General features: G+C 42.6%; 1 protein-coding gene across 1 annotated transcript in view; it reads left to right on the forward strand.

The window, feature by feature from the left end:
* Window positions 1-3,302: 3,302 nt before the first annotated feature.
* ARL8B (ARF like GTPase 8B) overlaps window positions 3,303-13,010 on the forward strand; it is a 49,856-nt gene continuing 40,148 nt past the window's right edge. The window contains 3 exon segments of the mRNA XM_002758588.6: window positions 3,303-3,388; window positions 3,390-3,419; window positions 3,421-3,600. Coding sequence (XP_002758634.2) covers window positions 3,305-3,388; window positions 3,390-3,419; window positions 3,421-3,600 — 294 coding nt within the window. The 5' untranslated portion in view covers window positions 3,303-3,304.

A 13,010-nucleotide genomic window follows, 5' to 3' on the forward strand; every position in this document is an offset into this window, starting at 1 on the left:
CGGTGGCTCATGCCTGGTGGCTCCCATGTTGGGAGGCTGAGGCAGGCAGATCACTTGAGGCCAGGAGTTCCAGACCAGCCTGGCCAACATGGTGAAACCCCATCCCTACTAAAAATATAAAAATTAACCAAGCGTGGTGGCACATGCCTATAATCCCAGCTACTCAGTGGGCTGAGACAGGAGAATCCCTTAAACCTGGAGGCAGAGATTGCAGTGAGCTGAGATCACGCCACTGCACTCCAGCCTGGGCTTGAACAGACAACCCATTAATGTGTTTGAAAAGTCACAGTTTGTCTCTAGGGGTACGTTATAGAATAACTAAAATAGGCCACGCTCAGTGGCTCACGCCTGTAATCCCAGAACTTTGGGAGGACCAGGTGGGTGGGTCACTTGAGGTCAGCAGTTCGAGACCAGTCTGGCCAACATGGTGAATCCTCATCTTTACTGAAAATACAAAAGAATTAGCCAGATGTGGTGGTGCATACCTGTAATCCCAGCTACTTGGGAGGCTGAGGCAGGAGAATTGCTTGGACCTGGGAGGTGGAGGTTGCAGTAAGCTGAGATCATGCCAATGCACTCCAGCCTGGGCAACAGAATGAGACTGGGTCTCCAAAAACATACAAATAAATAAATAAAAGAAAAACAGAAAACTCAAAGTGGTATAAAAGTTATCTGGAGAAGCCTCATTTCCATTTGTACCACCAGACATCCAGTTTTTCCTACCCCCAGAGGAAACCATTTTTATTAGTTTCCCAGTATTTCTTTATGCAAATACTACACACATATGCTTATATATGTATAAGTATATGCATTACTATTATTTTGTCATCTTACATTTTAAATATTATTATGTACCAAGTCTGAAATCTGATTTTTTTTTGAAACAGTCTTAATCTGTCACCCAGGCTGGAATGCAGTCGTGCAATCTCAGCTCATTGCCACCTCTGCCTCCTGGTTTCCAGGGATTCTCCTGCCTCAGCTTGATGAGTAGCTGGCAGGCACCACCACACCTGGCTAATGTTTGTAATTTTAGTAGAGACAGGGTTTTGCCATGTTAGCCAGACCGATCTTGAACTCCTGGCCTCAAGTGATCTGCCCAACCAAAGTGCTGGGACTACAGTGTGAGCAATGGTACCCAGCTATGAACCTTGATTTTTTTGTTTCTTGAAATATTTCCTTATCAGTTGACAAATAACTTTCTTCTTCTTCTTTTTTTTGGTGGTGGGGGGTCATTCCTTTTTGGGGATGCATCCTACTTAATCCGTTCCCCAATGACAGGCACTTGTTGGTTCCCACTGTAAACTAAAAATAAAATCCTGGGGTGGGTGTGGTGGTTCATGCCTATAATCCCAGCGCTATGGGAGGCTGAGACAGGTGAATCACAAGGTCAAGAGATTGAGACCATCCTGGCCAACATGGTGAAACACTAACTCTACTAAAAATACAAAAATTAACTGGGTGTGGTGGTGACTGCCTGTAGTCCCAGCTACTTGGGAGGCTGAGGCAGGAGAATCACTTAAATCTGAGAGGCGGAGGTTGCAGTGAGCTGAGATAGTGTCACTGCACTCCAGCCTGGTGACAGAGCAAGACTCCGTCTCCAACGGAAAAAGAAAATGTCCTAGGCTGGGTGTGGTGGCTCACACCTGTAATCCCAACACTTTGAGAGAGCAAAGTTGGAGGATCACTTGAACCCAGGAATTTGAGGCTGAAATGAGCTATGATCCTGCCATTGCACTCCAGCCTGGGCAGTTATGCTAGACTCTGTCTCAAAATCAAATAAACAAAAAAAGCTAAGCCCCAACCCCAACTGACTAAACAGACCCTTCCTGAACAAAGAGACCCTAGGAAAATCTCAAAAACTGAGTTCCTGCCCTGGACCAGATGGCAAGTCAGTCATGCCTGGTTATACCTCCTCCCTTATATGGTTTAGAAACAACAAATGACCAACATTAATGTTAAAATAGAGATCATAAGACTAACAGAACAGACTCTTTGTGACAATAAGATAGCAAAGTATAAACAGGACCTAAGGCCATGCCAGGCAGGGGTTAACTAACTGCAAGGTGTTCCTTTCTCTATCAGCTAAACCAGCACTGGACTGGAGATAAACACAGTTAAAACAATTACAACTCTCTGCCACATGCAGGCTAACTGACCTCTTGTTCTACAAGCCTAACTATAGTTTTGATTAGACAAGAGACTAATTTCTGTAACTTTCTCCTGTTAAGAGACAACTAACTATTCATTGGTTCTGGCTGGTTTATAGAGGCCAAGAACTTGAATATCTTTCTCGTCCCTGCTTCACCTTTTGATGTGGAGGGCCTAATTATAATACTTTGATTTTATTTTATTTATTTTCGAGACAGGGTCTCACTCTATCACCCAGGTTGGAGTGCAGTGGTGCCATCTTGGCTCACTGCAACCTTGCTTCCTGGGTTCACATGATTCTCCTACCTTAGCTTCCCGAGTAGCTGGGATACAGGTGCATGCCACCATGCTCTAATTTTGCATTTTTAGTAGAGATGGGGCTTCACCATGTTGGCCAGGCTGGGCTCGAATTCCTGACCTGATCTGCCTGCCTCAGCCTCCCAAAGTGCTGGAATTACAGGCACTTTGGGAGGCCGAGGCAGGCGGATCACCTGAGATCAGGAGTTGCACCCTGCCTGATTATAATACATTTAAATGTTAAGTCACCACCCCTAAATGAACACAGGTCATATGTAACATACACATTTGTTCACTATATGTGTGTTACGATCATCTTCATACATATTTATAGCTCCTTCCATAAGTTAAATATGTTTACTTGGCCAACTTTTCAACATAAATTCTTGTTGCACCCTTCCCTCTCTCAAAGTGCTTACTTTTTTTTTTTTTTCCTGAAGCTGTGCTTCCCGCCTGAAGGTTATATTCTGCTTCTTAAGAATAAAGCTCTCCTTTCTAAATTTATAAACTGTATGATTTTTAAGTTAACACCATCTTTTGCTATTACCAAAAATGTAGGACAGGAATTTTTATTTCACGCTGACTTTTCCAAAGTCTTGAAGTATTCCTACAGAGTAGGTTGTTAGTAAACTATTATAGAAAAAAATGAATGAACGAATGAATAAGTGGATGAATGACGAATGAACCAGCAATGAATGAACAGAGAGAAAGCTGCAAGGCAGCTCGCGGGTACGCTGTGCTGCGGGGCGTGACCACCAGGTGGCGCCGCGAGCGGCGGGCGGGCCTGGACAGACAGGCCGCGCCGCTCTTGCCGTGAGCGCCGACGGCAGCGCCGGGACGGGCGTGGGGGGCGAGTCATATGACCCGCTCGGCTTCCTGGCTCTGGCAGCTGCAGCCCGCCGGTGTCCGTCCGTGTCGTGCCGTGGCCCCGAGGAGCCGTTGTGGGGGTCCGGGCGGAGGCCCGCTCGTGTGGAATTCGTTGACGCCACCGCTCGTCCGTCCTCCCGTCCGTCCTCGCTCCCGGCCGCCATCATGCTGGCGCTCATCTCTCGTCTGCTGGACTGGTTCCGTTCGCTCTTCTGGAAGGAGGAGATGGAGCTGACGCTCGTGGGTCTGCAGTACTCCGGCAAGACCACCTTCGTCAATGTCATCGCGGTGAGCGCCTGCCCACTCACTCACCCCGGGCTTCGCAACCGGGAGACCGGCCCGGCGCCTCCCGGAGGCCTGAGTTGGAGCTCTCTTCGGAGCGATGGGACTGATGGCGGGGGGCGTGCGAAGCTGGGCCTGTCACCTCCCGAGAGCCAGGATTTGGAATTTCCCGCGTGTTGGCTGCGTGGGGTGTAGCACTGAGATCGGCAGCGGAAGGGTTAAGTCTATGTAGACATTTTCCAAGGGCTGTGTCCTCAACGCCGCGGGGACTCGGAAAGGGTTAAATTGGGTTCGTCACTTTTTTAAAGCTGTTGGGGTTTCCTTTGGGTTAGCCCAGTAGCGGCAGCCAAAGAGTTAAGTCCAGTCTGTCACTTTCCCAAAGGGTGGGATTTGGCAAGTCCGTCAGCCCTATGAGAAAGCCTAAGAATTAAGAATCTCTTTTAAGTTGCCACTTTGGACCAATAGCCCCATTGTGAAAGCGGGAGACCAGTGTGGGTGCCTTCCTGAATTCTGTGGGCAGCTCGCCCCATCTAATTATTTGTTTTCACCCGTCTCCCAGGCACGGAGACCGAGCTGATTGTTGAGCTCCAGCTAGCCCACAATACATATTATTTATTAAGCTGAGAGTTAATTGTCTTAAGTAAGTAGTTAAAATGGATCTTGTTAGCCAAATGTCACATATTGTGCTATACGGGGGAAAAAAGATGGATCTGCAGTGAGCATAAAGTTAACTACCCTGCGAAAGCGGGGGTTGCAAGTCTTTCGATGGTGGTGTTCTCTTGAAGAGAAAGGAAGGTACTGGGCAGGAACATAGCTTAGCAGGCGCAGGGAATGGGTGTCTGGAAGGAAAATTGCACTGAGGACTTATATAGAATGTGGTGTTTATTCAGCAGTGATTAAGTAGAAAGATAATTCCTGTTTGGTTGATTGAGAAATAATTAGGAGTGAAAGATTTCTCCTCCATCTTTAGAGCCCAGAGTGGCTGTGACTCAGTTTTAGCTGATAGGGGCTCATTCGCGCCAGGGGAGTTTTATAACTTTTGTAAAGAGAGGTGGCAGCAGTTCGTACACCTTTTTGATGACTGTTGAAATCCTTAACAGACTAGCTGTCCGACTGGTTAGGTTACGCAAGAATGATTCAAGCACAGCTTTCATGTTTAAGAAAATAGATAACTTGTGATTCTTAGTCCTTGCAATAATAAAGCAACAGGAATGAGTAAGTCTTGAAGAAAAAGAGATTAGCAGAAACCCCCAATGTCCTTTGAAGAGTGATGTGTATAAGGAAAATTTACCTGCTTGTTGTTTGACTCCTTTTGTATTATTATTTTTAATTTTTTTTTCTCGAAATGGAGTCACACTTCGTCGCCCAGGCTGGAGTGCAGTGGCAAGATCTCAGCTCACTGCAACCTCCACCTCCCAGGTTCAAGCTGTTTTTCTGCCTCAGCCTCCTGTATAGCTGAGATTACAGAGATTACAGACACCTTCCACCACACCCGGCTAATTTATGTACTTTTAGTAGAGATGGGTTTTTGCTGTGTTCCTCAGACTGATCTCGAACTCCTGATCTCATGTGATCAGCCTGCCTCCGCCTCCCAAAGTGCTGAGATTACAGGCGTGAGCCACCTATTGTAATATGATTTTTTTTGCACTTGGAATGATTATCTTTCCACAGGAATAGGAGAGTGGAAAGTGTATCTAATACAACTAAATTTTTTTTTCCCCTGGTAGAGATGAGATCTTCCTATGTTGCCCAGGCCAGCCTTGAACTCCTGGGCTCAAGCAGTCCTCCTGCTTCCACCTCCCAAAGTGCTGGGATTACAGGCATGAGCCACCGTGCCTGGCCTAATACCACTAAAGTTAATGAGGAAAAGTGAACTTTGGGTTACATATTTATATTAGAATTTTTTTCTTTTCTTTTTTTGAAGACAGGGTCTTGTGCTTTCGCTCCGATGGGAGTGCAGTGGTGTAGTCATAGTTCACTGCAGCCTCCAACTCCTGGGTTCATGTGGTCCTCCCTGCCTCAGCCTCCCAAGTAGCTGGAACTACAGGCACGTGCCACCACCATGGCTGGCTATTTATTTATTTTATTATTATTATTTTAAAAATAGAGATGGGGTGTCACCATGTTGGCCAGGCTGGTCTCGAACTCCTGACCTCAGGTGATCCACCCATCTCAGCCTCCCAAAGTGCTGGGATTACAGGCATGAGCCACCGCGCCTGGCCTATATATTTATTTTAAATGTTTTTTATAGAGATGGGCTCTTGCTATGTTGCCAGGGCTGGTTTTGAGCTGCTGTCCTCAAGCAGTCTTCATGCCTTGGCCTCCCAGTGTTCTGGGATTATAAGCTTGAGCCATCACAACTGTCTAGAACTTTTACTTAATATGGAAAAGATGAGGCATAAGCTTGAGTGAAGTTGTGCTCAGTTAACTGTAAATTTTCTCATCCCCTTAAGATGAGAATTGGAGTCATCTTCTAAATCTTGTTCCTTTGATAACATTGTTATTGAGGTTAAGTTATGTATGGGAAATCTAAAAAGTTGAGCAAATCTTTGAGAAACTTCTTGCTGATTTTCTTCTGTTTTCAGTAGACAGTGTAGCTTAATGAGCATAACCTTTGAAGTCAGACAACCATGGACTTGCAGTCTGGCTCTGCCACTTAGCAGCCTTATTATAACCTCTTTGAGTCCTTACTTTCCCATCTGTTAAATGGAGGTAATGATATGTTTCTTAGAGTTGCTTTAGGGATTAAATGACATGAAAGATGTTAAGTGACTAGCACTCATACCTGCCCACAGAAGGGGACAGGTAAATGGTAACTGTTGTTATTATTTGTAATTGGGTGTACCCATTTGATGCAGGAACAATGGCTTGAAAAATATTGAGAAGGGACTCAGCTGGAATCATTTTTCACTTTGAATCACTGAATCTATCCAAATGTGGGCTGCAGTAGTGGATTTATGAATTGTGGAAAGTCATCACATCAGGCGTTTCCCCCTGCCCCCCCATTAGATCATTATACTTAACAACAACAAAACTTCTGCAAAGCTGTTGAACTCAAAGTGAACCAGTGGCTCCACCATTATCTTTTTTTTTCTTTTTTGAGACAGAGTCCTGATTTGTTGCCGAGACTGGAGTGCAGTGGCGTGGTCTTGGCTCTCTGCGACCACTGCCTCCTGGGTTCAAGCTATTCTGGTGCCTCAGCCTCCCGAGTATTTGGGACTACAGGTGCCCGCCACCACGCCCAGTTAATTTTATATTTTTAGTAGAGACGGGGTTTCACTATGTTGTCCAGGCTGGTCTCGAACTCCTGGTCTCAAGTGGTCTGCCCACCTTGGTCTCCCAAAGTGTTGGGATTACTGGTGTGAGCCACTGCTCCAGGCCCCCTATTATCTTATCATTAGACTATTCTTTTTAAAATTGTAGGCCTGGGCGGTGGCTCACACCTATAATCCCAACACTTTGGGAGGCCGAGGCAGGTGGATCACGAGGTCAAGAGATCGAGACCATCCTGGTTAACAAGGTGAAACCCTGTCTCTACTAAAAATACAAAAATTAGCTGGGCATGGCGGTGCGTGCCTGTAGTCCCAGCTACTCAGGGGGCTGAGGCAGGAGAATTGCTTGAACCCAGAAGGAGGAGGCTGTGGTGAGCCAAGATCGCGCCATTGCACTCCAGTCTGGGTAACAACAGCTAAACTCCGTCTCAATTAAAAAAAAAAAAGAAAGAAAGAAAAAAATTGTAGTGGTGTGAGTAGCATCTGTTAAGAAAAATAAGTCACCAAAAAATGATGTAATGGACGTGTTAATTAGCTTGATTTAGTTATTCCACACTGTAAACATATATCAGAACATCTCCTTGAACTCCATAAATACATACAATTATGATGCCAGGCATGGTGGCTCGTGCCAGTAATCTCAGCACTTTGGGAGACCGAGGTGGGTGGATCACCTGAGGTTAGGAGTTTTAGATCAGCCTGGCCAACATGGCGAAGCCCCATCTCTATAAAAATGCAAAATTAGCTGGGTGTGGTGGCATATGCCTTTAATCCCAGCTACTTGGGAAGCTGAGGCAGGAGAATCGCTTGCACTCAGGAGGTGGAGGTTACTGTGAGCAGAGACGTGCCATTGCACTCCAGCATGGGCAACAAGAGCAAAACTCTTTCTCAAAAAAAAAATATACACACACACACACACACACACACACACACACAGACACACACAATTATGTTGTCAATTAAAAGTAATACTAATTAAAAAAAAATCTAGGCATAATTGGCTGTGGCTTTTAAGATGCTGAAAAGAGGACCTCAGTAAATTTCATACCTTTTTTTTTTTTTGAGGCAGAGTATTGCTCTGTTGCCCAGGCTGTATTGCAGTGGCATGATCTCAGCTCGCCGCAACCTCCACCTCTTGGGTTCAAGCAACTCTCCTGCCTCAGATTCCGGAGTAGGTGGGACTGCAGGCGCCCCCACTATGCCCGGCTAATTTTTGCATATATTTAGTAGAGATGGGGTTTCACCATGTTGGCCAGGCTGGTCCCTAACTCTTGACCTCATAATACACCTGCCTTGGCCTCCCAAAGTGCTGGGATTACAGGCATGAGCCACTGTGCCTGGCCATACTTTTTTTTTTTAAAACCTCAAGACGAACCTAACCCTTGATTGTTGTAGAATATATTAAGGGTGTAGTAATTAAAATGAAAGTTGGTGTTTAAAGATGATTTTACAGATTTTTAGGTAGAAACATTGTGTCTAAAATAGTAAGTTTAGCCTTTTAAAACATCAGCTGTACTTATTTATATTGTATGTGAAATGTTGCTTTATAGAATCAGAAATAAAGATGTATTGAGTACTATGTGTCACTCTAGGAAGTTGACCATTTATTCAGATTTAAGAAGCAACTTAGGTATGAAAAGCTTCAGGTGAAGCCATTTTTCTTTTTGTAAAAATCAACTTTTTTAAACATTGAAATGTCATTACATGTGCCTTAAGCATTAAGGAAGATATAATAGTAATTCAACTTCACAAACCTTTTGAATAAGTTAAATGACATCTATTAAATCTTCTAACTAATCTATTAACTTACTCAAAAGGTTTGTGAAGTTGAATTACTATTATGTGTAAGGTTTGGTGCAATTCTAAAAGATAATGCGGCTTAGTTACAGAATGCTCAGACTTAAATGCTTTTCCTTAGGATTTAAAAACTGAAATGATACTTCATTTTTTCTAATTTTATGTAGAGACATTTAATATACAATTTTCTCTTTTGTTTTATACATTATAAAAAAGAAACTCCCCTAGTCTTGAGTTTTCTGGTTAGTGTCAGGGAATGAAGTATTTTCATTGCTAACTGTCTGGCAGTTATTGCACAATAAGTCATGTGCCTGTAAGTGTAATATATGTTGAGTAATCTTTATTTTTAACTGGGGCTCTTAGATATGTTACAGTATAGTTATTTAAAAAATCTAATAGGATTTACAAAAATAACAGAATAAATCTTATGGACATTATGTATTTTTTAAATGGAAGTATAAAAATTTTCCACACTTTCACACATTGTTGATACCTGAAAGGTTAATTCAGGGAAAGGTTTATTACTGCTGAGAATTAGGAAAAGAAGATATTTGGGAAGCCTGTAGAATTATGAACCTAGAATTATTTTTTAGAGAGTTTGTAGAAATTAAGTAGTCTAATTTTACCCCCATTTTTTAGATGTGGCTAGCAGATCCAGCAAGGTTAAACTGAATTCCTAAGGCAAAAAAGCTAATAGTAGCAGAGATAGAATTAGAATCCAGGGCCAGTGTACTGTCTACTTTTCCTACCTCTTGGCTAAATCATAGAACTGTGAATTGGGAGATCTTAATCCATTAAACATCTTTTTTGTATTTAATATTCTCCTGGAGAGCATTTTAAATCCAGGCATCTTAAGTATATTGAGTAACATTTGAGGACTGCCTATATATATGAAAATGAACTAGGAGAAAGAATGATAATCTATGGAAGGTAAGAGTGGAATATTATGTTTGGATATTTAAATAACTGCCTAACAGGCGTTATTGAGTTGTTGAACTACCTTTAATATTTTTAAAAAGCAGAGGGCCGGGTGCGATGGCTCATGCTTGTAATCTCAGCACTTTGGGAGGCCGAAGTAGGTGGATCATGAGGTAAGGAGTTTGAGACCAGCCTAACCAACATGGTGAAACCCCATCTCTACCACAAAAATTAGCCTGGTATTACTCGGGAGGCTGAGGCAGGAAAATCCCTGGAACCTGGGAGGCGAAGGTTGTGGTGAGCTGAAATCATACCACTGCATTCCATCCTGGGTAATGGAGTAAAAATCTGTCTAAAAAAAAAAAAGGCAGAAATAATATAATTTTGTGTTTGATCATATTGCTTATTTAATTACTTTGGAGTAAGAATGGCAAAAACCATTTTTAAAGAAAATGGGCTTTGGTTCAAGTCTAGATGTTTTACATATATGAAACTTTACTGGAGAAGCTAGTCTTCCAATAAGGTGGTCTTCAAGTGTAGATTCCAAGTTGTAGAAAATGAGACATCTTACATAGGAACATCTCTACATTCCATAAATTTCTTTACCCTTCATCCTCTCTCCAGTTACTATTTTTTTCCTTGCAGACCAAGAATCTTGAGAGCCAAATGTTCTCATTAAGAAGCTGTTAGAGTGCAATAATGCATTCGAAATGACTGTCTTAGAAGAGATTTCACAACTTACTGGATTTTTTAAGTTTTTCAAAGATATAGTAAGTGGGTGATTACTGAACATGGATACAAAATACATTGAACCTATAAAAAAGTTACTTAATATTAAAAGATTTTTTGCTGAAATTCTTTTTTATTATCAAAACAATACAGGCTCATTATTAGAGATGTGAAAATAATAGTGTAAAGTAGAAGAAGCCACTTATTCCTACTACCCAAGATTAACTACTGTCATTAGAAGCATTTTCTTTTATCTTTTTAAAATATGTATATCCCAATGTCTTTTAAAAAGTTCTGAGCCAGGTGCGGTGGCTCATGCCTGTAATCTCAGCACTTCTGGAGGCCCAGGTGGGTGGAACACCTGAGGTCAGGAGTTCAAGACCAGCCTGGCCAACATGGTGAAACCCCGTCTTATTAAAAAAAAAGAAAAGAAATAAAAGAAAAAGTTCTGAGATAATATTACTTATAATGCTTCATTTTCTGGTTTGTTTCCTTTTAATTGTTACAGTGTATGCATTTTTCTATCTAAAACCATTTTTCATGTCATCATAGTTTATTCCATTGTGGTATATCTTATGGCTATACCATAACATATTCGGTAATTCCCTCATTGGACATTTGAGTGATTTCCTGTGTTTTCCTCTTGTACTCAATTTGATCTGCATTTCCTAAGGATGCGTTCCAGAGTTGGTATTTCTGGGTCAAAAATGTATTTTATGTCATATGGCCAAATTGCTTTCCAGAAAGTGTACATTCCCACTGAAAAGGTCTGAACAGATTTTTTTTTTTAATTTTTTAAGATGGAGTCTCACTTTTATTGTCCAGGCGTGTGATCTTGGTGCACTGCAACCTCCACCTCCCAGGTTCAAGTGATTCTCCTGCCTCAGCTTCCTGAGTAGCTGGGATTGCAGGCATGTACCACCACACCCAGCTAATTCTGAAGAGGTTTCATGTATAAAGTTGGACTTCAGTTAGACACTCTGTCCTCTGGTATTTTTAGGACAAACATAGTTTTGTTGATGAAGTAAAGCAGTATTTTAAAATTATCCTTTAGATATTGCTCTGTTTATGTTTAATATATTAAGAAGTTTCTTCTTATATTTTAGCAACTGCCAAGACTGATACTATAGAGAACATAATTCTTCCTGAGACAAGTTCCTGCTCTTTTGCCCATGCTGGAGTGTAGTGGCATGATCATGGCTTATTGCAGCCTCCACCTCCTGGGCTCTAGCTCAAGAGATCCTCCTATCTTAGCCTCCCAAGTAGCAGGGACCACAGGCGTGTGTCACTATGCCTGGTTAATTTTTTTAAAAAAGATTGTTGTGGGCTAATGACCTTTTTGGCATTAGCCCACCTGCACCCAGGTGATAAAAAATAAAAATAAAATAAAAATAAAAAGATTGTTGTGGCTGGGTGGGATGGCTCACGCCTGTAATCTCAGCATTTAGGGAGGCAGGCGGGGAGGCTTGCCTGAGGCCAGGAGTTGAAGATCAGCCTGGGCAACATAGTGAGGCCACATTCTCTCTCTCTCTCACTCTCTTTTTTTTTTTTTTGAGATGGAGTCTCAGTGTGTCGCCCAGGCTGGAGTGCAGTGGCACGATCTTGGCTCACTGCAACTTCTGCCTCCTGGGTTCAAGTGTTTCTCCTGCCTCAGCCTCCCATGTAGCTGGGACTACAGGCACATGCCGCCATGCCCAGCTAATTTTTGTATTTTTAGTAGAGACAGGGTTTTGCCCTGTTGGCAATGCTGGTCTCGAACTCCTTACCTCAGGTGATCCACCTGCCTTGGCTTCCCAAAGTACTGGGATTATAGGTGTGAACCACTGCACGTGGCCAAGGCCACATTCTCCTAAAAAAAAAAAGTGTGTGTGTGTATACATATATGTATATGTATGTATATATGTATATGTATGTATGTATATATGTATTTTAGAGACTGGGTCTCCCTCTGTTGCCCAGGCATGTCCTGGAGCTCCTGGGCTCAAGAGATCCTCCTGCCTCTGCCTTCCAAAGTGCTGAGATGACAGGTATAAGCCACCATGCCTGTCCTTTAGAACATAGTTCTTTTTTGTTGAGCTTCCCAGGCAAGCCATGTAAATATAAATACAACTTATCCCCTTTAGCTATCATGCTACTAATTTCTTTTAAAAGTATTGGTTGATTACATATTCCATAACTCTGTTATGTTTCAGTATAATCCTTACCTAATCTTGGACTTATTATAGTAGGATGCTGCTTGGTTATGTATTTTTTTTTTTGAGATGGAGTCTTGCTTTGTTGCCTAGGCTGAAGGGCAGTGGCGTGATCTCGGCTCACTGTAACCTCTGTCTCCTGGGTTCAAGTGATTCTCCTGTCTCACTTTCTCCCCAATAGCTGGGATTATAGGCGTGCGCCAGCGCATCTGACTATTTTTTTGTATTTTTAGTAGAGACGGGGTTTCTCTTTGTTGGTCAGGCAGGTCTTGAACTCCTGACCTCAAGTAATCTGCCTGCTTTGGCCCAGGCATAAGCCACCATACCCGGCCTATGAACCTATGTTCTTATTTCAGTATGCAAAATGTAGCATAATGTTAAGAATGAGGTTGCCTAAGAGCTAGGTTAGACACATTGTTAGGCCTGCTTTTTCTTCACTATTTTCTTGAAAGCTCGTTTTGTCCGGAGAGTGTTATTAATGCCAATACATGGACTTAATACTTTGTAA

This window comes from Callithrix jacchus, chromosome 15 (assembly GCF_049354715.1).
Source record: "Callithrix jacchus isolate 240 chromosome 15, calJac240_pri, whole genome shotgun sequence".
Classification (NCBI taxonomy): Eukaryota; Metazoa; Chordata; class Mammalia; order Primates; family Cebidae; genus Callithrix; species Callithrix jacchus.